This window comes from Eschrichtius robustus, chromosome 19 (genome assembly GCF_028021215.1).
Source record: "Eschrichtius robustus isolate mEscRob2 chromosome 19, mEscRob2.pri, whole genome shotgun sequence".
Classification (NCBI taxonomy): domain Eukaryota; kingdom Metazoa; phylum Chordata; class Mammalia; order Artiodactyla; family Eschrichtiidae; genus Eschrichtius; species Eschrichtius robustus.
Genome location: NC_090842.1, coordinates 28,692,529 through 28,716,787, shown reverse-complemented (window position 1 = coordinate 28,716,787; position 24,259 = coordinate 28,692,529). Strand labels below are relative to the sequence as shown.

The window sequence follows — 24,259 nt, the reverse complement described above, 5'->3', positions numbered from 1 at the left end:
CCCCATCTCATTGTGGCTTCTTCTTTGTCTTTGGAAGTAGAATATCTTTTGGTAGGTTCCGGTCCCTTTTTGTCAGTGGTTGTTCAGCAGCTGGTTGTGATTTTGGTGTTTTCATGAGAGGAGATGAGCTCAGGTCCTTATGCTCCACCATCTTGCCGGGCAGGCTCCTCAGCACATGTTTTTTGAACAGCTTCTCTATGGACTGTGCCAAAGCTGGGGTACAATTGCAGAGCTCTGAATGGAGTTGGGGGGATAGAGTGAGGCAAGCAAATGACAAAGAGACAGGAAAACTTAAGATGGTGGAAAATGCCATAAAAAGAATGAAGCAGGGTGAAGTGATTGAGATTGGCGGGGTTGGGTGGGGGACATCAGGGAGACTTCTGGAGGAGGAAGTGTGACATTTAAGCTGAGATGTTAATCTATGGCATGACATTCATGGCTGTATCCCAGCTTACCTAGTTCCCAGCAGGAACTAGGATACTTCCTGGATATGCTCCATGGATATTTTTGAATGAATGAAGGAGGGAGGAGTGCCCAAAGCAGAGGAAGGAACACATACAAAGGCCCTGAGGTGGGAACATGCTCAGTGTATTCCAAGAGCCCTTTCTCTCCACCACGCAGCTCTCTGTCTCCTTTGGTGGCTCTTGTGTCTCGTCAGGAGCTAGGGGCATCTGGCCTGCCTTCTGTGCTCTGGCTGTACCTGCCCCATGACGCAGGAGAGTGCATGCTCAGCTCCCAGCAGATGATGCTATCCAACCTCTCCCTCCTTTGGGCCCCCAACAATCTTTCCGAGTCTAAGTCACATCCTGTGGCTCCCCTGAGGACTGTGCTGGGCAAGAGCACAGTGGACCCCATCTCATTTCAAACCCTGGTTTGCCACTGACTAGCTAAGTGACCTTGGGCAGTGTGTTAGTTTCCAAGGGCTGCTGTGAAGCCACCACAAACTGGGTGGCTTCAAGCTACAGAAATGTATTCTCTCACAGTTCTGGAGGCTAGAAGTCCACATTCAAGGTTTTGGCAGGGCCATGCTCCTTCTGAAGCTTCTAGGGGAGGCTGCCTTCTTACCTCGTCCAGCTCCTGGTAGCTGCAGGTATCCCTTGCCTTGTGGTGACGTCACTCCAGTCTCTGCCTTCTTCCCATGGCTGCCTTCCCTCTGTGTCTTAACATTGTCCTCCCTTAAGGACCTCAGTCATGTGGGAATAAGGGCCCACCGTACTCCAGCATGTCCTCATCTTAACTCTTTACATCTGCAGCTACCCTCTTTCCAAATAAGATCACATGCTGATCTTAGGGGTTAGGATTTCAACACCTCTTCTGGGGGGACACAGTTCAACCTCTAATAGGCAGGTTACATAACCTCTTTGTGCCTCAGTTCTCTGTTCTATGAAATGGGGTGGTAATAATAGGGCTCATCTGCTGGGGTTGCAGGATGGCCTACACAGAATGGTGGGAACCTCCGGACAGGGCCAGGCACACAGGAAGCACTCAGTCAATGCTGTTATTTCCATCTTCTCAGTGAAGGTTTCCTGGGAGCTGGGACCAGGGCTGAGGAGCAGATGGCAATGTCCTTGGCCGGGAGGACTTGCTGAGGAGGGCCTGGGGCTGGGCTGTGGGCCTCTTGCCTGGGATGCGGAGGCTCAGAGAGGCCCCTCCCCACTGTCTGGAGGAGAAGGGGCAGGCGGGCGCCTCTTCAGTGTGGCGGGGTGAAAGCCATTAACAGAAGGTGGGGAGCTCAGTCTGCAGAGGGATGTGAACAGAGGGTACCCAGCCACTGTAGGCGCCCACGAGGGGATTCGGGTACTGAGTAAGCCCAGGTGACCTTTCAGGCCCAATCAGCCTGGAGTTCCTGGGCAGGAGCTTGGGGCTAGAATCCCAGAGCAGCCCAGCAAAGACTGAGGGACATATGTAGACTCCCCACAGCCGGAAGGGGCCTGAACCCTGACAGGCAGGGAAACTGAGGCAGAGAGAGGCAGGGACTTGTGGGGAGTTCACAGAGAGAGTTGGGAGCCCCTGTCTCCTAGTCTCCCCATGGTAGGCCCCTGGGTGGGTGTGGATGCCATGGGGTAGGGCCCCAGGGCTGGGTCCCAGTCCCTGAGGCTGCCCCACAGTCCCCTTCACACGAAGCTACTTCGGAATGACTTCGGCTGGTGGTCATTGTCACCATGCCCTCCTCCCTCCGTTAGCTCGGTCCCCCCTCTCTGAGCCTGGCCAGATTCACCCCGAGGTCCCCAAAGTACTTCCTGCATCCCAGAGTCCATCCACGCCCGTCCCATGTAGCACTTGCTGGGAGGCGAGAGGGCAGGGCGTCGCCAGCCCCACTTTGCAGATGAAGGAGCTGAGACCTAGAGGGAAGGGGTAGCAGAAGCGGCCAGAACCCAGTGCCTGGACTCCTTGGGCAGTAGTGTGGAGGCTGGACCAGCCCCTGAGGCAACAGGCTGGAGATACCCCGGGATCAAGCCCTTCAGAACAAGGCTCAGCTGAACCAAGGTCCTGGGGATCCGGAGGAGGCCCCCTTCCCCGGAGTCCAGAGCTTAGTGATTTGGTGGTGGCTACAGAGAATAGCCTCCCTCTGGGTGTGGTCTGGCCACAGCTGGGGCCTCAGGGGAGCTGGGGGGGCGTCAGGGCTGACCCCTGCAGCAGCCTCCTCCCCATGCTGTCTGTATCTATATTTATCCCCATGTTGGCCTGGCTGCCTGTTGGGAGTGCAGCATCTTCAGAGCTCAGCAGCTTTAGCTAAGGTAGGGAAGTGATTTGTGTCAAGATGCTGCCCGCCCCCCACCTTGACGGGAGAACCGGTCTGCTCTCTGAGGGGCTGTGCACCACCCGGCAGGAGCCAGTGCAGCAGTGGGTGTGCAGGGAGGGCCCCAGGGAGTATGAGCTGCTTGGGGATGGACCCCCCCCCACCCCACTTCAGAGAACCAGGGCTGTAGGACATTGGGGTGGTAGGGCTGCGGCTAGAAGGTGGTACCAGATAAACCGTAAAGCCTTTCAGCTCAGAGGTTCAGAGAACTCCTGATTTCTGAAATCCTAGAATTCCCAAACCCTGGGATTCTGTGAATCTGTGAATCTGTAGGCTTCTGCAATTCCAAGATGCCACAGATCCTCTTTCCTTCACCTTCACTCTTCCTTCAACTTTCAGCAAACGTTTGTCGAGCTCCCGTTCTATGCCTCTCTGCGCTGGAAACAACAGAGATGAAAATAAGATCTGGTCCCATCTTTAAGCTCAAGTGAGGGTGACATTTTCTAAGCCAGTGGTTGCAATATTGTAACAATGTAAGTGCTTCCCTCTCCAGGGCCAGGGGCTCAGGGGGCACTTTGTAGAGCAGTCCCCAAGTTGTGTGTTTTTTTTTTAAACGTTTTCTTGAAGTATAATATACAAAATAGAGCAGACTTCCTGCTCAATGACTGTTCACAAACCAAAAACATCCGTGTTAGCAGCCCCTAGACTGAGAAACAAACGTGACCCTCGCTGAAGCCCCCTGGTAACCCCGTCCGGTTACTCACACCCTCCCCCACTATCTTGCAATGCCCCCTCCAGCAGCGTAGACTTGTTTTGCCTGGGTTTAACTTCATGTAATGAGATTATACAGGATGACATGCTCCCTTGCGTCCGGCTTCCTGCATTCAATATGTTCATAAGACCTATTCATATTGTTGCTGTCCTTGTGCTTTCTTCATGCTTGTGGCAGTGTAGTCCGCTGTGTGCACGTTCACCATTTATTTATCCCTTTTCCAGATGATAGGTATTTAGGGGACTCCCGGCCTGGGGCTGTTACAAATAGTGCTGCTCTGAAAGTTCTCCAGTGTGTCTTTTGGTGAACATATTGCATGTTTCTGCTGGGCGTTGCTGGGTCATCATAAGGGATGCATTGAGTTAGCTTTGTAGTCACTGCCAAACATTTCTCCAAACCGGTTGTACCAATCCACACTCCTGTTGGTGACATGTGAGAGTTCCAGTTGCTCCACATCCTTGTCAACACTTGGTATTGACAGCTTTTAAAATTTTATCCTGGGGGTGGGGGCAGGAGGGCATAGTGGCGTTGATTTCATTTGGTTTTGCTGAGCTGAGTTTGAAGAATGACAGAGCTAAGTGAAGAAGAGGGAAGGGCATTCCAGGCAGATGGAACAGCATGTACAAAATTACGGAGGCATGAAAAAGTACTGTTGGAACTCTGTAGTAAACAGCATAGCTAGAGCCAGAAATGTGTTGAGGCAGTGGGGGGGTGGGCGCGGGGCGGCGGCTATCAGGGTGTTTGGACATTGTCCTGAGAACAGTAGGGAGTCCCAGAGAGGATTTTCTCATTTGAGCGAGTACCTACAGTGTGTCAGGCATTTTGTAATTTACATTTGATGGATAAGAAAACTAAACTGAGACTCAGAAAGACCACATGACTTGTCCTGAGTCATATTAGCAGAGGCTCTGGAATGCAAATCCTTCCAAGCCTCAGTTTGCTCTTCTGGAGAATGGGAGCGGTGATAACACCTCGCTCAAGGATGTTGTGAAGCTATAGAAGTTAAAGTCCATAACACACTGGGCACAGGGCCTGGGGCAGGCGTTATTATTACTCTCATTTTATATCATGTCTCCATCACCACAGCCATACCACCCCCTCTCTTCCCTGCCAGCTGACAGGGTGGGAGTGGGCTCTCCTAGCTCCCACAGTTAGGAAGGGCTGGCAGAGAACTCTAGCCTCAGCACCCTATTTTCCTGCCCCACGGCAGGTCTTCTAGGACCTGAAGGTTGCTACGATGGTTAATCTTTTTTTTTTAAAACTGTAGTACTTGTAGGCGTGTGAAACCAGGAATGGGGAAACTGGAAACCATGGCTTTTTTTTTTTTTTTTTTTTTTTTTTTGGCTGTGTTGGGTCTTCGTTTCTGTGCATGGGCTTTCTCTAGTTGCGGCAAGCGGGGGCCACTCTTCATCGCGGTGCGCGGGCCTCTCACTATCACGGCCTCTCTTGTTGGGAGCACAGGATCCAGACGCGCAGGCTCAGTAGTTGTGGCTCACGGGCCTAGTTGCTCCGTGGCATGTGGGATCTTCCCAGACCAGGGCTCGAACCCGCGTCCCCTGCATTGGCAGGCAGATTCTCAACCACTGCGCCACCAGGGAAGCCCCGATGGTTAATCTTATGTATCACCTTGGCTAGGCTATCGTGACCAGTTGTTCAGTTAAACACTAGTCTGATGTTGCTGTGTAGGTATTTTTTAGATGTGATTAACATTTAAATCAGTGGACTTTTATTAAAGCAGATTATCCTCCATTACGTGGGTGGGCCACATCTAATCAATCAAAGGCCTTAAAAGCAAAGACTAAGGTTTCTCCCAGAAGAAGGAATTCAGCCCCAAGACTGCAACATAGAAACCTTGCCTAGTTTCCAACCTGCTTGTCTTGCCCTGTGGATTTCGGACTGAAGACTGCAATATCAACTCTAACCTGAATTTCCAGCCTTCAGTTTTGCCCCACAGATTTCAGACTTGTCTGCCCCAACAAGCTCATGAGTCAGCTCCTTAAAAGAAATCTCTCTCTATATATGTAGATATCCTATTGGTTCTGTTTTTTCTGGAGAACCCTAATACAGTTGCCATTTGTCTTCCTGGATCTTTCTCATCTGGGAGATGGGGTGAAGGAGGCAACTTAGATCTGGATGTGTTCAAGGCAAGTTCTGACCCTGTAAGTTCAGTAAATGCAGCCATCAGGGCCAGTGGGGACCAGGCATCTGGTTAGCCAAGGGTTCCAGTTACCAGAGTGTCACCATCTAGACCAGAGGCTGCAAACTCAGACATCTGCCGAGACCTCGCGGGAACTCAGCCTGTGAAGTTGGCAGGGCTTGTATGGGGACCAAGTATGACATCTGCCTAATTAGGCCAAGAGCGGGCTAAACCAGAGCCATCGCTGGGGTATGGTCAGCCACTGGTGGGCCGTGTAGCAGCCTCCCGCCTAGGAGCTTGGTGTTCAAAGTGTGGTCTCAGATGGGCCGCCTCAGCAACGCCTGGAAGCTTGTTAGAATTGCAGACTCTCAGGTCCTTCCCCAGACCTGCTGCATCAGAATATGCCCCACCTACCCACCCCTCTGGGATTTGTGTGTTACGAGGAGGGCTTGTTAAAACACAAAGGCCATTCTGGGGACTCTGAGCAGGTCTGTTTGGGGCCCAGGAACCTGCCTTTCTAACAAGCTCCCAGGAGATGCTGAGGAGGCCCATCCGGGAACCACCCTTGGAGCGGAGAGAGCCTGAGGCCACCCCAGGATCCTCTGTTGTCACCGATTAGGCCCCACTGAGCAGGATTTGCTGCATGATGAAGACCCAGGAGCCCTCAGCCCGGGAGAGTAGCACCTTGAAGGGCGTGTGGGTGTGGGGTCTGAGTCTGTTATTCCCTCCCTGGCCCCCTATCTACCACCTTGGTGTCCCTTGGCATCTCTGAGCTGTGTCTTCCAGCTGAGAAAGGGAGCCTAGAACCATATGCTCAACGAGTTTTCACTCCTGGCCCCCTGTACGTACACCATAAACTTCACACACCTCTCCCCCTGCCCCCAGCCATCAAGAATCACTAATAGCACAAGCTGCATAGTGTCATTCTAAATGCTTTACCTCATTTAATCCTCGACATCAATACCTGATGAAAGCACTTTTATTGTTCCTGTTTTTATAGAAGGGGAACAAAGACCAGAGAGGTTAAGTAACTTGCCTGAGATCACACAGCAGGTAAATGACAACCAGGGATTCAAACCCAGCAGTCTGAGTCCAGAGTCAGTGCTCTTACCCTCAGCACAGTACCGACCAGAGGACCGCACCCCTGTCCTCATAACTGCTGCCAGCAAGACTGGAGCGTTACTTGTTGCAGTTGGCACTGAAAACAGAATTTCATTTCTCAGATATCAGGTTGAGCATGCTTTTTCAGAGGGCACACGATGCCCCCCAGTTCTGACAGGCCATCCCGCTGTTGCACTTGCCCCTGCAGTGAGGGGCACCTCGGCCCTGCCCTGCCCCTCCCATCCCCCTCTTCCCCATCTGGGTCTCCAGGTCTCCACCTCAGCTGCTGCCTCCCCCGCCCCCTACCGGCTCTCTCCCTGCACCTGCCTCTCTTGGTGTCTCCTGTCACTGCCCGTCTCTGAACTGGGGCGCCTGCAGGCCACCTCGGCGTCTCTTCCCCACAGTGGGTGGGGTGCACAGCCCGGCTCCTGGGTCCTGAGCTGCTGGGGCCAGTGATGGGCGGGGAAGTTGGAGTAGGGCAGCCCTAGCTCTTAGCCTCAGCACCATTCTTCCATGGCTTAGAAGCACCACTGCCCCCTTCTTGGGCCTTGATTTCCACCTCTGTGAAATGGGACGTGAACCCCTCTAGTGCTGGCCTCTTGGAGCAGTTATGATGGTCCCGGGACTGAGAAGGGGCTTTGTGATCTCTCAAGTGCTGTGTGTAGTGGGGAGGTGGTTGTGATTGCTCTGGGGCTGCAGATTAAAGAGCCTGCCTGAGGGGCTCCCTTCCTCATTCATTTGCCACCGTGTAGGTGCTGCTCTAGGTGTTGGGGAAACGGTGATCCCTCCCTTGTGGAACTTACATTCCAGACAGTGCACAAGGCAAATAGACAAATTAGTAAAAATGGCTGTAGATTGCATTGATCTGTGAAGGAACCAGTGTGGGGCTGAGATTGCATTAGCTTGGGTGACCAAGGAAGGCTTCTGAGGAGGTGACATGAAGCTGACAACTAAGACCTGTCATGTGATGGGACTTCCCTGGTGGTTCAGTGGTTGAGAATCCACCTTCCAGTGCAGGGGACATGGGTTCGATCCCTGGTCAGGGAGCTAAGATCCCACATGACGTGGGGAAACTAAGCCCGCGTGCCGCAACTTGAGAGAAGCCCGCGTGCTGTGACGAAAGATCCTGCATGCTGCAACTAAGACCCGATGCAGCCAAATAAATCAATTAAAAAAAAAAAAAAAAAAAGACCTGCCATGTGAAGAAAAGCATTTCTGGCAGGGGAAAGAGCAAGTGCAAAGGCCCTGAGGCAGGAGAGAGGTTAGCATATTTGCAGAGCAGAAGGAGGCCAGTGCAGCTGGGGCACAGGGAGCGAGGGAGAGTGTGGCATAAGGTGGGGTCAGGTCAGGCCCTGTTGGCCTGGGGAGGATCTGGATTGTGTGACAAGGAAGGGCAGCCACTGGGAGATTTTCAGGAAGAGCTGTGGTAGCATCTGATTTGCATGTTTAAAGACTCCCTCTGGCTCGGGCGGGCGTGGAAAAGAGAGAGTCTGGGGGCTGGGGTTGCTCAGGGAGACCTGACATGGGCCAGGGAAGTGGAAGCGGGGAGATGGGGACGATGCTGGACGCATCTTGGCGGTGGAACCGACAGCAGTAGCGGGATATGGGGGGTGAAGGAAAGAGAGAGGTCAAGGAGGATGGGTTCCTAGGCTTCTGGCTAAAACTGGAATGTTCTAGACCTGTGACTCAGCACTAGAATCTCCAAATCCTGTTCTTCGGCCTAAAGGGTAAGATGTCCACCTGCCCATCCAAAGGGGGCAGCCAATGTTGCCATGTGGGAATGAGGGCCCGAGATGGCCAAGTCTTCTAATTTTTCATTAGAAACTTGAAATCTAGGCATTTCAGTAAAACCTCCCAATATGCAGGTAAATGATTAAAAAAATTTTAAACACTTGCAAGTCAATGCTAGAAAGCCAAACAAAACCTGTCTGGAGGCTAGATTTGTTCCACAGACTGTTGTTTTGTGATCTCTGACACCACACCATGTAATGCATTATATAGCAATGCATTAATAATTGGCTGACATTCTTAACAGCTGAATCACACGGCCAGGACAACTAAGGTTGTGCCTATCCGAAATGCCCAGATCCTTTATATGCAAACAGCTGTCAAGCCAGGCACGCCCCACACTGAACTCAGAACTGAACACAGGCTTACAGTTATCTCTATCAAATTGCATCTTGTCATTTGTCAGAAACATTTGTCCCTGGATTGGCTCCACTCTTCCTCCAAATTCTACTGAATTTGCACTCCCTTCCAGCTTTGTATCACACGCAGTTTTAATAAGCCCATCCAAAGCCGTCTACAAAGCTAAAGTCAACCTGTGTGTATAGTTCAGTAGAGTTCAATGGATTTCAATGGGTAGGTTAGGCTTGTCTCCTGCTAGACGTCTATAGCTGTTCAGCTATAACTTCAACCTACCTTCTGGGTTCATCCACCTCATATTTACCCGTCTTCCTCCTTGAAGCCACCATACATCGCATATAGGCCTAATCCACTAGTTTTGTGGTGACAGGAATGCCACCTCCTTACACCTGTATATGGAGTACTTTATGGTTTTTATAGCATGTTCCCATAATTTCCTGACTTGATCTTTATCACCCATCACAACCTTTAAAAATCCTATCAACCTCACATTAAGACATTGATCTAAAAATCTGCCAGTGGTCTATTTGTTTGTTTATAATCCACTAATAATCTATCTGGTGATTTCCAGATTAAATAGAGCAAGGGCAACTATTGATAATTTAGCTTCTTACCTTCCCACTTCACCATCTCACCAAAAAAGAGTTCCCCAAACCACCACCATTCCAGCAATAACCTATGGGGACAGAAACGATATTTAAGAGGAAGAATGTTCTAACCATGAGAGTTGACAGAAAGTGGAATGCATCAGCTTGTGAAGAAATGACATTTTGATGCTAGAACTTTTCAAATAGGAGCTAGGGTTTTGCAGAAGGGATTCCAACATAGATAGGGAGTTGGGCAGAGTGATCTTTCATTCACGTATTTCTGTCCACGTGAGGAAACTCCTCCATGCTCAGCTCTTGGCTGAGCTCTTGGAAGTGTCTTACCAGTTCTTGCAGTGATAACCTCTGAAGGTTAAAAACATACACTTGGCAAGTGTGACAGTTTTTATGCTTTGTACATTTTAAAATTCCCTTTAAAAAGCAGTTTTCAGCAAATGTTTTTAAAATGCCAACCTTTTCTCCATTGTTCAAAATTGGGAAGAATCCATACAGTGGAATATTATTCAGCCATAAAAAAAGAAATGAAGCACCGATACAAGGTAGGACGTGGATGAATCTTGAAAACATTAGGGTAACTGAAAGAAGCCAGTCACAAAAGACCACATATTATATGATTCCATTCATATGAAAGTCCAGAATAGGTAAATGTACAGACAGAAAGTAGATTAGTGGTTATTTAGGGGTCGGGTGGGGTGATAGCTAAAGGATACAGGATTTCCTATTGAGTTGATGAAAATGTTCTAAAATTGACTGTGGTGATGGTTGCACATATCTGTGAATGTACTAAAATCCGTTGAATTGTACATTTTAAATGGGTGAATTGTAGGGTACATGAATTGTATCTTGATAACCTGTTTTAAAAAAAAAATAAAGGGTAAGATGTCTTAGGAGCCCGGGCCAGCGGACCCTGTGGGAGCTGAAGCCTCAGTCTTGTTCATTGTTGAAGCCCGAGAATGCTCAAGGAATGTTTGTTGAATGAATGAATGGGAATTCCCAAGCCCTGCCCGCTCTTGGCCTCAGTTAACCCATCTGTAAAAGGGACTGCTAGGGTTTTTGTTGTTGTCGTTGTTTTTAATCTTTTTTTAAATTATTATTTATTTATTTATCCTTAGCTGTGCTGGGTCTTCGTTTCTGTGCAAGGGCTTTCTCTAGTTTGCGGCAAGCAGGGGCCACTCTTCATCGCGGTGTGCGGGCCTCTCACTATCGCGGCCTCTCTTGTTGCGGAGCACAGGCTCCAGACGCACAGGCTCAGTAGTTGTGGCTCAGGGGCCTAGTTGCTCCGCGGCATGTGGGATCCTCCCAAACCAGGGCTCGAACCCGTGTCCCCTGCATTGGCAGGCAGATTCTCAACCACTGCGCCACCAGGGAAGCCCGGGACTGCTAGTTTTGTATCCCCGCCTTCCAATTCCTTCCCCGGGGCTCTGGTCACCCCAGAAGGCCTGTGTCCATCTGGGCCAGGAGTCAGGACCATCCACGAGCAGGCCCCAGCTCCCCAGGCCACCTCTCCAGCCTGAAACCTCAAATTACCTGTGCGGCGGTGCTGCACCAGGGAGCGTTTCCATCTTGCCCAGATGCGCATGGCAGGCCCAACCCTCCCTTAATGACACCTTGCCTGCCTGCCCTCCTGCTGGAGTAGGAGGGGAGGGGGCCCGGCCCAGCCTAAGCCATGGTTTCTTTTTCCATTGCGTCAGGCCTCAGGGTCTGGCCTGCCTGCCTGCTGCTGGCTGGCACAGAGGGGCCCACTCTGACCCCCGCCTGCCCCAACTCCAGACATCATGTGCTCCCCGTTTCGGGGATCCAGAAGCTTCCAAGCAGAGGGTGAGTTGGGGATGGGGGACCTGCCCCTAGCTGGGGGAGGAGTGCCCCCTTCCCCGCCCACTCATCACTCACTCTCTCTGGGGCCTGCAAGCTGATCCAGGTGGGGCCACAGTGGGCTCTGAGGAGCCCTGACAGCCCAACCGTCCCCTGGACCTGGCCCTCCTGGCCACACCCTCAGCCAGGCTGGAGCCAGTGTGGGGTAGGAGGACAGTGCAGTAACCTAGGCGACGGATGATGGTAGCTCAGACCAGGGGGAGGGCGGGGGAGAAGTGGCCCCAGAGTGTTCATATAAGCGCTTGCCTTTGCATCTGTTAGTCTGCGGGCGTGTGCGTGCGTGTGTATCAGTGTGACGTGCACAAGGAAATGTGTGAACCTGGGTGTGTGTACCTGATACCCCTCAGGTACAGGATGAAAACAGAGGTCTCTGACTTGGCAGCCGGGGGGATGTTGGCCCAAATGGCATCTAGCATGTCATGAAGGGGGCCTGTGAGGTGGAGAGGAGGTGGGTGAGCTGGAATCCACCCCATTAGTGATGATGGGAGAGACAGGGGTGCAGACAGGGTAACCCCAGAGGAACTGGTGACCTTGGGGGCTCCGGGGTCTTCTTAGCCTCAGGCTCCCTTTGGCCTGGCTGACTCCCCAGATGCCCCCACCTGGTTCTAGGTCCCCACCATGCCCAGCAGTCCCCTGGCCCTGGCCAGAAGGCCGTACGTTGGCCTGGGAGTCTGGAAAATTGGTTCACAGCCTGCCTCTGTTTCCTGACTGTGTGACATTGTACAGGTGACTTCTGCTCTGAGCCTCAGTTTCCTTATCTGCAAAATGGGGGTGACTTGTGCCCCCCCCCCGACCCCAGGTAGTTGTAAGCATAATCAGGTGTTCTCTCAGCCTCTGTGTAGACGAGTCCAGCCCCCAAACAGTTACCCACGAGGGCCAGGTTCCAACTCCTTGACTAATATCTTATCCCCTGACTGTCGAGTGGGTAACTGGCCCTGCACTGCCCCAGAGGAGGGAGGTGAGAGGAGGCCATTCCTTCTGAGAGCACGAACCCACCTGACCACGCTGACCAGCACTGACTACAAGCTGAGCACGTCACCCGCAAGATGTCTCTAATCCTTATTCACTCTGGCGGGGCAGGTCCTAAAATCGCCTCACCCTCCAGACGGGGACACTGAGGCTCGTTCATTCACTCTAGAGTGTTTGCTGAGTGTCTGCCAAGTCGCGAGAACTGTGCCAGAGCTGGAATCCTGCGGTAAGAAGACTACCCAGCTCCAGCCCTCTAGGACCTCATGTTCCAGTCTGGCTGAGAGCGTGCGGAGGGCAGCCAGGTCCTGCGGCTGCAGGCTCCCGGAGGGAGCTGGGACTTTATTCAGAGAGTGATGGAAGTCTTGGAGGGTTTTAAGCAGAGAGGTGACATGGTCCAATTTGTGTTTTTAAAAGCTCACTCCAGCCCCTGTGGGGACAAGGGGAGGTTAGACTAAGGAGAGGCAGCAGGGAGGCTGGTGAGGAGGTGGCTCTCATCCATGCGGGAAGGACCGAGCCACGGTGGCAGCGCTGGGCCCGCTTCCTGAGCGCCAGCCTCTCGCTGGGCACGCGAAGCGCCGGTCTGCAGGAGGCCTGCGCGAGCGTGGTCCCCTCTTCCGCTCCAGACACAGCGCCCTGGGCATACCTGGCAGGGAGAGGATCTGGACAGTGACAAAGCCCGTGCTCAGCCTGCTCCCTCCCACCGTCTGTCCCTAGAACAGAACCTCATCACAGTCACACGAGCCCAGAGCATCAGCACAGCACTGCAGTTTGCCTGCAGTATTTATTCTTGTCGTGTGAAAACTAGTTTCCATCGGAGGGGCTGGAGAGCTGCGTGTGTGCCGCAGGGTGGCCATGCCAAGTCAGGGAGGGATGAGCGAATCCGTGACCCGGCGAGGGGAACGGGGAATAGGGAATGTCCAAAATGGACATCTTGCCGGGTGGCTGATGCTGGAAGGCGGGCCTGGGTGAACTTCAGATGTGCCAGTGGAAATAAGATCTGACCACACCTTGTAGGACTGTGTCATGATGTGTCGTGAGCACATGAGGAAACTGAGGCACAGAGAGCTGAGGATAAGGACCAACTCAGGCAAGATCTGAGCGATATGGAGCGTTTGTCTGTTCGTTGATTTATACACTTACCTTTTTTTTTATCCAACAAATATAAACTGAGAGCCTCCTATGGACCGGTCACTGTGCTTAGGCTGGTGATACAGGATGAACAAGACAGATAATGAACAAAGTCAAGTTTTGGATAAGTGACCAGAAGGTAGCTTCCTAGTGGCCAAAGCAGTGAGGGAAACCTGAGCAATTACAAGCTCCATTGTAGCCGCAAGATGCCGATATGTCAATTGCTCAGGAGAAGCCCAGGTTTTCCTGGCGAAATGAATGGGATGCCTGTGTCCACTGTGATTTGTTGCTGATCCGACAGGAGCAGCTTGGACCTGTGTGTATCTCACAGGTAAATATAGACCAAAGCAGAGAATGACTTCAAAGACAAACTAAACACACCTACAAGAGACTCCTTTTTCACACATTTCCTGCATTCTTTTTTTTTTTTAATTTAATTTTATTTTATTTGTTTATTATTTTTGGCTGCGTTGGGTCTTCGTTGCTATACGCAGGCTTTCTCTACTTGCGGTGAGCAGGGGCTACTCTTCTTTGGGGTGTGTGGGCTTCTCATTGCGGTGGCTTCTCTTGTGGAGCACGGGCTCTAGGCGGGCGGGCTTCAGTAGTTGCGGTGTGTGGGCTCAGTAGTTGTGGCTCACGGGCTCTAGAGCGCAGGCTCAGCAGTTGTGGCACACAGGCTTAGTTGCTCCGTGGCATGTGGGATCTTCGCGGACCAGGGCTTGAACCTGTGTTCCCTGCATTGGCAGGCAGATTCTTAACCACTGCGCCACCAGTGAAGTCCCTTCCTGCATTCTTTCTCCAAGCTTTTGCCCATGTCATCCCCACTGCCACCCCGCCCCACACACACTCCTTTTCTTCCATCTTTACCCACATCTTGAGGGTCAGGTGGTGACGCCTCCCCAGGGTGGAGTGGCGTAGCAGATGGCTGTCCCCTCTCTGACCCCCGATGCTGTCCCCTCAGACTGCGAGGAGCTGCTGCTGCCGTTGCCGACCCCCATGGCCTACATGCCGGGTGGAGGTGCCCCAGCACCGGGGGTGGCCCCCGTGGGCTCCCAGTACTGCGTGTGCAAGGTGGAGCTGTCAGTGAGTGGCCAGAACCTGCTGGACCGGGACGTCACCTCTAAGTCCGACCCCTTCTGTGTCCTCTTCACAGAGAATGATGGCAGGTGGAGCGAGGTGAGGCCCCTCTGTGTGCAGCTGCAATGGGTGGAGGGAGGGTGGCTCGGTCGCTGGGTAGGGGCTCTCACTGGATCCCAGGGACCTGGGGTCAGGCCCTTGGAAGTACTTGCAGTGTGGGCCGAGGGTTACTTAGAAGATTGTTATTCTGAAAATCAAATTTTATTTAAAATGTTTATAACAGTACTTAAAATAATTATATTTGTGTTTATTATAATTCATAGATTTATATTTATATAATTTTATATTTAGTGTTTTACAGTATTTTAAGTTACTATAATATATAGTTAAAACCTTAGAGTTTTGCAAAATGCTTGCTTTCATTTTTAAAATAACTTTGCCCTCTTATTCCTAAATGAGCACAGTCAGTGAGGAGCAAAGAGAGAAATAGGGAACTCAGGCTTTGGTCCCAGAGCTGGCCCAAGACCCAGCTCTGTCACTCCCTGCTGTGTGGCCTTGGGCAGGTGGCTATCCCTCTCTGAGCCTGTCTCCTCATCTGTGAAATGAGGATATTTTTCCCTCCTACCTTGGAGAGTCCCAGAGCTGGGGATGTTGATGGTGCTACAGCCAAGGACTTCTGAGCTGGAAGACTTTGGCCTGAGGGCTGGGGAAAGATGCAGCTTAAGGAAGGATATTGAGAAATCCAAACTGTTAAGACTTTCAACGTTTAAAAATGGCTTTGTTTCCTATTCCGAAAGGGGTCTATATTCATTGCAGTAAATTTAGAAAATCCAGGTAGACCTAGAGAAGAAAATCAAAATGGTTGGGAACCCGCCTGTCAGGGAGAACCAACTGTTAATGGTTTGGTATCCAGCCTTCCAGATAGTTTTACATGCATATAAATTTTCCAAAATATGTTTCTATTTTTCATAGTTATTTAATGAGGCCTCGGTGGGCGTCCCACAGAACATACTGTGGTTTACAAAGTGTTTCCACAGATGTTGGCTCCTTCTTATGATGCCAAGGAAATGGGCTGGGATTGTTGACCCATTTTACAGAGGAGAACTGGGGCCCAGAGTGGGGAGGGACTTACCTGTCTCACCCAGCACGTTGGTGGTACAGCCAGAAGTGGGAGGTGGGGCATGAGGTCAGCCGAGGATGGCTGGGGGAAGCCCCAGGCCTGAGGCCAGCATGTCCAGAGTCCCCTCTGACAGGTCTCCGGAACTCCCCCTGCCCCCGCCCCGCCCCTCGGGGAGTGATGTCCTCCCCCACTGCACCCACCCCCACTCATGGCATGCCCCCCACCGTCCGTGACAATCTCTCTCCCACCCAGGCCAGACACCCTGGCTAAAAATAGCCCAGGGCCAAGACCTCTTCCGTCCCTGCTGCTCTCTGGCCCTTGGAAATGGGATGGGTGGGAGGAAAAATCAACACAGCCCAGGCTCCAAAATAGACTGTCACCCAGACTCCGCGGTTTGCGGCCTCAGTGCAGAGAGGCCGGGAGGCGGGGTTCCTGTCCCAGCCCCACCAGAGACACACAGTGCAAGGCCCTGTCCTTCCCCAGGCCTCGGTCTCCACGGTAGGTGGGGGGTGGGGGCCGCTCGGTTCCTGGTTTTGACATTCCAGGGTTTGAGGAAGGTACAAACACCTGCCTCCGGGAAGATGGGGAGCCCCTGACCTCACCTCCCCCTAAGTACCCCTCCTTCTCTCTGTTTCTTCTCTCAGCTTCCATGTAAAATGTGGTTTGAAAAAAGGGTTCTCCCCAAATAAAAAGGATGAAAGCCACAGATGTCAAATCCTTTCATTTTACAGAAGGGAAAACTGAGGTACAGATGGGAAAAGGGACTCCCTCTGTCACTTAACCTAGGCAGGGACAGGGTCCGACCTCTTACCTTGGAACCTGGGTATGGAGTCAGGACCAGTGTGTTAAAAGTGTGAATGGTAGAGTCAGGACTGGGTTCAAATCTTGGCCCTGCCCTCTAGCTGTTCAACCTTGGGTGAGTCACTTAACCTCTCTGTGCTTCAGTGTCCTTATCTGTGAGCTGAGAGTAATGATTGTTTCAGCCACCCGGGTAACTGGCCATGAGTGCCTGGCACAGAATTGGGTGTTCAGCAAGTAAGCACCATGATTCCCTGTAGCCCAAGAAGGGTTGAACCAGCTACCTGACTCTGACACCTGTTTCCCTGCCCCCTGCCAGTATGACAGGACAGAAACTGCAGTCAACAACCTCAACCCCGCTTTCTCCAAGAAGTTCGTCCTTGACTACCACTTTGAGGAGGTGCAGAAGCTCAAGTTTGCCCTGTTCGACCAGGACAAGTCCAGCACGCAGCTCGAGGAGCACGATTTCCTGGGCCAGTTCTCCTGCAGCCTGGGCACGGTGAGCCGGGCTCCTCCAGGAGGGTGGGGTCAGTGCAGTGCCACCATAAGTCACCTGGCTCCCAAGGATGGGGCAGCCCCCTGGAGAGTCTGCTGCTGCCTGCTTTCCCTGGTCCCATTTTCCTGCCTGGCTCCCAAGGTGGCATCACAAATGCAGACAGCCTTGGGGGCCAGCAGGCACAGAAAGGGGGAAGTAGGCAGGTGGGGTTGGGGCCAGGCTGAAGTGTTCCCCTCGGAAGACACTGAACACAGTGCCACACAGGAGTGGGGCGCCCTGTGGCCAGAGCTTCTCAGTGGTAGAAGTAAGCAAGTGTGGTCTTGACTTCCTGGGATGGGAGCATCTGACCAGCAACCAAGACACCCATGATAGTCCCACTTGATGGCTGGCTCACTGTGTGACCTTGGGCATCTTCCTTTCCCTCTCTGGGCCACATTTCCCCCTCCAGCTCACTCCTTGCTGAGCTTATGGAGGTTGCAGGGCTAAGAGCTCCTGATACAAGTTCCGATCACTGTTAATGGCTGTGTGCCCTAGGGCAAGCCCCACACCCTTCTGAGCCTCACTTGCCCCATATTTTACTTGGGGATAGCGATGACCTCTCTGCCCAGTCTATAGGGATGGTGGGTGAATAAAGTGGAAAATGCTTCGAGAGGTTCTAGTGGAGACTGAAATGCCCTGGGCCTTCCAGGAGATGATGTTCAATGAGAAAAGCAAGGGCCCAGCAGTTACGTAAGAAGTGGGGTGTGTCTCTCAGGGTCCCCGCCATGTGTCTACACCCTCAAAGGGTAACGGAGGAGAGAGCTTTAGGACCAGTGGGCAGGGGCAGGAACCGACAAGGGGTGAGGAAACCTTTACAGGGCTGACACCTGCCAGAAGCCCGGCCACCCCTAGCCTGGAGGGAGGGGCGGGGCAGGAAGTGGTGTTGCCAGGTCCTGGGGAGAGCTGTGGCCACCACGGGGAGGCCTCTGGACTGGAGCCAGGCCGATGATGAGCAACAAAGCTTCCGCCAAGGCTCAGCCCAGCCCTTCTCCCCTCCTGCTCTCCTGGCTCCTGCTGGCACCCCCGTTGGCTGAACCCCGAGAAGCTGTAAGACAGGGGAGCCAGGTGATGCAGTCCACAGTGGCATAGAGAAGGTGGAGAAGGGCAGAGAGTGGACCTAGGGAGAAAAACTGGCACAGGGAGACTAGGAACATGCTCACATTGGCACAAAGAAACACTGGCCTTTTCCCCAAGAAACAGAACCGTGGTGGCACATGGAGGGTGTGGGAATGGGGTGTACAGAGACGGGTGGGAGGGAGACTTTACAGTGTGTTCCACTTGTCCTTTCTATATTGTATTGATCCTTGAACACTGTGTGAATGTATTCACTATTCAAAGCAATGAAAATACATAGGAGGAGTCAGGGATTGATCCTCTCCATCAGGGATCACACCCTGAGGGAGGGTGGGGGTCTCTGGATGACTCTGGGGGAGGCAGTTACGCGGGGAGGCAGTTAGCCGCAGTTACGCGGCTAACCTCTCTTCAGCAGTCTCCAGAATGTGAGCCTTACAAGAGCCTTTTCCTGGGGACATCCTGTCAGCAGAATCCGACTGCTGGGATTCTATCCCAGCTGTGGGACTTCAGGCAAGTGTCTTAACCTCTCTGGGCCTCAGTCTCCTCAGCTGCCCGGTGGGGTTAGCAGTGGATGCTGTCTGCCTCCCACGGCGGGGATCACGCAGGGGGAGGTTTAGCCAGCGCCTGGCATGGAGCGTCGCGCTGTGAGCAGTGCCTGTTGAGGATTTTTCCTCCCTGGGTCTCCTCCCCAGCCCTCAGAGTGAGCGCCTCTCCTCTCTCCCTCCAGATCGTCTCCAGCAAGAAGATCACTCAGCCTCTGCTGCTGATGAATGACAAGCCTGCGGGGAAGGGCTTGATTACGGTACCAGCCCCCCTCCCCGCTCTCTGCAGGCCCCCCACACACTGCCCACTGCCCTCCCCCATCAATGGGCCACTTCACTGGCAGATAATCACCAGCTTTGTTTGGAGTAAAAAGGCCCAACTTACAACTTAGCAACAGGTCTCTTAGCAACGGGCTCCTGGCTCCACATATGATGCGTTGGGGCTGCCAAACTGGGGAGTGGGGGGCACTGCCAGGGGTCCCCACGGTGGCTCCCCAGGCAGGGGCGCTACTACTCCTCCCTGGAGGCTTCCAGAGCCCTCCCTGCATCCACTCCCGGCACTGGCCCCTTGGGCGTCTTTCAGGCGTTTCAGGAGCGCCTTGCCCATCGGAACTCTGCTTGTGGCTGCAATGCGCAATGATTCCTCTGATGCGCAGTGATCCCTGCGAAGCACAGTGATTCTTGCGATGCGCAGGCCCTTTGAGCTGCTGAGCTCTTCAGTCGTTAGACCCCCAGAAGGCAGGGAAACCTGGTTTTACAGATGAGGGAACTGAAACCCAGAGAGGAAGTGCCCTTGGGCGGTTCAGCTAGTGAGGTTCGCTCCGGGATTGTCCCTCTTCAGAGCCTGTGTGACGCCAGGGGTTCTGGAGGGAGGAGGGCTGTACCTGTGTGTGTTCACACGGCATTACTCCCCTGCCCTGGAGCCTTCCTGGCTCCCCACTGCCTGTGGAGCCATGCATTCCAGGCTGGGAGGGACCCAGCAGTCTCAGCTATTTTTTACCCTGTTCATGTCCATGGCCTGGGTTCAAGGCAAACTGAATTCTTAGCATACCCTGCACTTACCCCAGGCCCTCATCCACTGTTCCTGCCACCTGGAATGTCCCCTCCCAGCTTCCCCCACCTCTTGGGGTTCAAAATCTCCCCATCTAAATGCCTCCACAAGCCAGCTGCCCTCCACATGGAAGCCAGCCCAGAAGGACCCCACCCAGCGGGTATGCCATCCTCCAGCATTTCCAGCAGTTCGGCTCCAGACCTGGGTTCCGTCCTCTTGTGAAATGGGGGCAGTAATAGGGCCTACCCTATGGGGTTGTTGAGCAAGTCTCAGCTGGAGGGGAGGAAGGGGAGAAGGGGCCTCTAGCCTGGCCTCCGTCTGTGGTTCTCAGGGTCAAATAGCTCGTTAGGTGTCCCAGAGGTGTGGGAGCAGAGGAAGTCCTAGCCGAGGGAGGACCCAGCCCACTTGGGTTGCTGTTGGCCAGAGGGCCTTCCCTGCCACTCTGGGGAGGGGGAGGGGGAGAGGCCAGAGAGGGCAGATGGCAGCCTCGAGGTCACCCAGGTGGTGCATCACTGGCTGGCCTGGGGCAGAGGGCCATGGCTGATGGGGAGGGCATGGAGGATAGATGAGTGGTGTGAGCTGACGAGACAGCAGAGGGAGCTCGGGTGGTCCCTTCCCTGCCCTGGGCCTCAGTTTCCCTGGCTGCACAGTGAAGTTGTTAGAATTTCCGACGCCTTGGTATTTTGAGGTGGTTGTGTGTGCTCCCTGGATCTGCAGTGGGGACATGAGAGGGTCTGTCAGGCTGCTCGCTGGCCCAGAACGTCTCCCTAGGGCTCAAGACCACCCTCCATGTTTGGTCCCTGCTTCATCTCCCCCCCACCATCTCATGGCCCATCTCTTGAGCCACATTGGGGTCACTTTCTGATTCCTCATATCCAGAAGAGTTATTACCCCCATCTTCCAGAAGATGGAAACTGAGGTTTGAGGAAGACGAGAGACTTGTCCCAGGTCACCTGGCACTACTCTTCCTCCCACTCCCCTCCTCCTGGCCTGAACGGAGGCCAGAGGGAGTCTCAGGACAGACCCCGACCCCCGATGTTCCTCTGGCCTTACAGATTGCTGCCCAGGAGCTTTCAGACAACCGGGTCATCACGCTGAGCCTGGTGGGCAGGAAGCTGGATAAGAAGGTGAGGCAGGCAGGGGAGGGGGCTCTCCATCAAGGAGCAGCAGCCCTCCCCCAGCCCTGGGGTTGTGTGGCCTGGGACTTCTGGCCACCACCTTCACTGCCCCTCCAGGGACAAGTCCACAGCACACGGCCCTACTGCCACCCCAAATTAGAACTGCTTCACCACTGAGGTAGTGAGTTTCCTATCACTTAGAGATATTCAAGACATGGCTGGAAACCCACTCGTTGGGGCTCCCCAGCCCACGTAGTGTAAATGCTAGGGTCCTTACAGTAACCTACAGGACCCTACCTGATGTGTCCTCAGCTCCCCCCCGCTGACTCCCTGACCTCACCCCTTCCTCATTCCCTACTTTCATTCTGTTTTAGCCAAATCAGCCTCTTCATTGTCCTAGGATTAAACCAGGCACCGTCCTGCCTCAGGACCTTTGCACTTGCTGTCTTTTCTGCCTGGGATGTTCTTTACCCTGAATATTCTCATGACAGGCCCCTCCCTCACCTCCATGTCACCTCCTAGTGAGGCCTTCCCTGAAATTGCAGTGGTCCCTGATTTCCAGCCCGCTCCTCCTTTATTTGTCTCCTTAATACTAATTGCTGCCTCATGTATATTACTTACTCATTTATTTTATGTCTCCCCCTCTTGAATATAGCCTCTTTAGAGTCCATGTTTTCTTAAATAAATGGAGTTTTAAAGGACTCTTCTGCTAGGATAGTTTCAGTTTTTCAGAATCCCACTAAAATAAATTAAAATCCCATCCTGCTGGGTGCCTCCCTCTGCCCTGGGAACAAGCTCCCTCTTGACGTCCTGCCCCACTGAAGATGCTGGAATTGTAACTTCTACAGGCTCCAGGTCTTAGGGTCTCTGAGCCCAAGCTCTGGTAGCCCCAGGATGGGGCGGTTTCTCCTGGGGCTGCTGCTTGGTCCCACGGGGCTGCAACTGCCCTGGGCGTCTGCTGAGCCCTGCAGAGGCTGAGGGGAGAGGGGCCAGGCTGGCTCTGCCCACAGCCCTCACTCCTGACACCAGGTGTGGGAGGCAGCGGGGCCACACCCCCACCCCATCTGAATCCGGTGCGGTTATGCCTTCCTCACCCACATCCTCCCGCTTCCTCCAGGACCTCTTTGGGAAGTCAGACCCATTTCTCGAGTTTTATAAACCAGGAGGTGATGGCAAGTGGATGCTGGTCCACAGGACTGAGGTGGGTGTGTGGGGCTCCAGGGGTCTCTGAGCCAGTGGGTCTGTAGTCCGTCCAGCCACACCCGACAGCTCAGGACGGGGCTAGGCAGTCACAGTTCTGCGGTACACAGGAAAACCCAAGCTGGCCCCTAAAGGACTTGTTCCCTCCCCATCACAGGGATGCTCGCTTCCATCCCCAGAGGCATGGCTGTGGGTCTCTCCACCTTGCCACTCCCTGTCCCATTGGGCTGGCCCAACCCCAGAGCTGTACTGGCCCTGGGCCTGAGTTCACCCTTGCCCCTCACTGTCCTGCAGGTGATCAAGTACACGCTGGACCCCGTGTGGAAGCCATTCACCGTGCCATTGGTGTCCCTGTGTGATGGGGACATGGAAAAGCCCATTCAGGTGAGGGGGGCTACGAGAACCCTGCTGCCCACCCTACCAGCTCCGGCCTCCTGGTTACCTGAGGCTTCCTGGGGGTGCCTTGGCAAAGCTCTTTCTTATTAAGATGGAAAAAGAACCCTTGTGGGGGGAGGGGCAGGAGACCTGAGTCCTTGTCCCAGGTCTGCCTGACCCTCTGAGTGATCTGGGCAGGGCCCTCATCTCTGTGATTCCCTTGTCTAAAATGGGAACAGAGTGACTGCTCTTTTTTTCCCGGAGGGCTGTGTGCTGCTAGCTAGGATAATGAATGCAGAATCACCTTGGAAACAACCAAGTGTTGTTGCTGTGATGAAGGTGATGATTACTAGTCTCTAAAAGCCCTAAGTCCTCAGGGGCCGTGTCTGAGAGCAGACGAGGTGGGGTGAGGCCCCGAGACCATGTAGGGATCCCCAGATAGGGCACCAGGAAACTTGGGTTCTAGTTCTGGGTCTGCTACTGCCACTGTGAGACTTTGGGCAAGTGCTTCCCACTCAGGGCCTCAGTTTACCCATCAGTACAATGGGTACAACAATTCCTGCCTTCCTTCTAGGAGTGTCATGGCTGCTAAGTTAGAGAGCATAACAAGCTGGGACTTCTGTGCCCATCTCAGGAAAAAAATACCAGTCTAGGGAGGACTCCAGACCATGGCCCATGAGGCCAGGTGGGCCACAACGCAGGATAGATTATCAGCCCAGTGTCACGTGTGGGAGGTGTGCAGCTTCCTGCTCCAGAGGGAATGGGCTCCATTACTAGAGCGGGCACCCTTTCTCCTTTTCCCGGCACTCATGGAAGGCTTCCTGCAGGAGGCAGTTCAGTTCAGGAGCTACCGGCATCATCCCAAGCCAGCTAGTCAGATCTGGTGGGGAGAGGGAGCCCCCACCCCCCAAAAAAGACATGGGATTTGCTCAGGGAGCTGAGAGGAGCTGGCGAGTGCCTCCTGTGGGGCAGCTCTGGGGTGACCTCGCTGGACCCACTCCAGGTTATGTGCTATGATTATGACAACGATGGGGGCCATGACTTCATCGGTGAGTTCCAGACCTCGGTGTCACAGATGTGTGAGGCTCATGACGGCATCCCGGTAAGATGTGCACATGTGCGTGACCACAGGACCTCAGCAGGGGATGGGGAAGGGGCACAGGTTTTTGAATCAGGCAGGCTGGGGCTCGGATCCCACCTCTCTGCCTTATGACCTTGAGCAAGACATTTAATCTCTCTGAGCCTCAGTTTCCCCATCTGTCAAGTGGAGGCAGAAGAATAGAGTGGGAATTAAATGAGATTAAACAGGTAAAGTACCTAGTGCATAGTGAGTACTCGGGAGCTGTCTATTTAACTCTGAGAAGCCAGGCTCTGGGTGACAGTTCTGGGTGCATGAGTGGACATGACGTGGATGAGTTGTCTGGGGATGGAGGGCAGATGCACATCTTCTGACCTTGGGCAGATATAGCTTGGCATGAGCCCAAGGTGGCAGGAACCATTTCTGGGGGGGCTTCCTGGAGGAGGCATGCTGCCCCTTGGTCAATGCTGTGGAGTAGATTCTGGGGCCCAGGGGAGGGTCAGTCCCCACAGAAGCCCCAAGCTGAGCTCCTCTTTCTCCTGTGTTGCCCAGCGGGAGTTTGAGTGTATCAACCCCAAGAAGCAGAAGAAGAAGAAGAACTATAAAAACTCGGGCATCATTATCCTGCGTTCCTGCAAGGTGAGCCAGCGTGGGTGGCATGGGGCACAGTCCCGGTTTGGGGTCACACAGAGATATATCGCTGCAGAAGAGACAGAGCATTGGGTTTGGAGCCAGCAAGGCCTGGGTTCAAATCCTGGTTCTGCCATGTCCTGGCTCTGTGACCTGAGCTTAACCTCTCTGGGCCTCAGTCTCCTCATCTAT

General features: G+C 53.4%; 1 protein-coding gene across 2 annotated transcripts in view; it reads left to right on the top strand.

The window, feature by feature from the left end:
• The window catches only part of CPNE2 (copine 2), a 55,564-nt gene that overhangs the window by 9,653 nt on the left and 21,652 nt on the right, over positions 1 to 24,259 (top strand). For both annotated transcript variants that reach the window (XM_068527300.1, XM_068527299.1), the window contains exons 2-9: positions 14,431 to 14,645; positions 16,784 to 16,963; positions 18,801 to 18,875; positions 20,722 to 20,793; positions 21,902 to 21,985; positions 22,279 to 22,368; positions 23,363 to 23,461; positions 23,990 to 24,076. In XM_068527300.1, coding sequence (XP_068383401.1) covers positions 14,466 to 14,645; positions 16,784 to 16,963; positions 18,801 to 18,875; positions 20,722 to 20,793; positions 21,902 to 21,985; positions 22,279 to 22,368; positions 23,363 to 23,461; positions 23,990 to 24,076 — 867 coding nt within the window. In that variant the 5' untranslated portion in view covers positions 14,431 to 14,465. The remainder of the gene's footprint in view (positions 1 to 14,430; positions 14,646 to 16,783; positions 16,964 to 18,800; positions 18,876 to 20,721; positions 20,794 to 21,901; positions 21,986 to 22,278; positions 22,369 to 23,362; positions 23,462 to 23,989; positions 24,077 to 24,259) is intronic.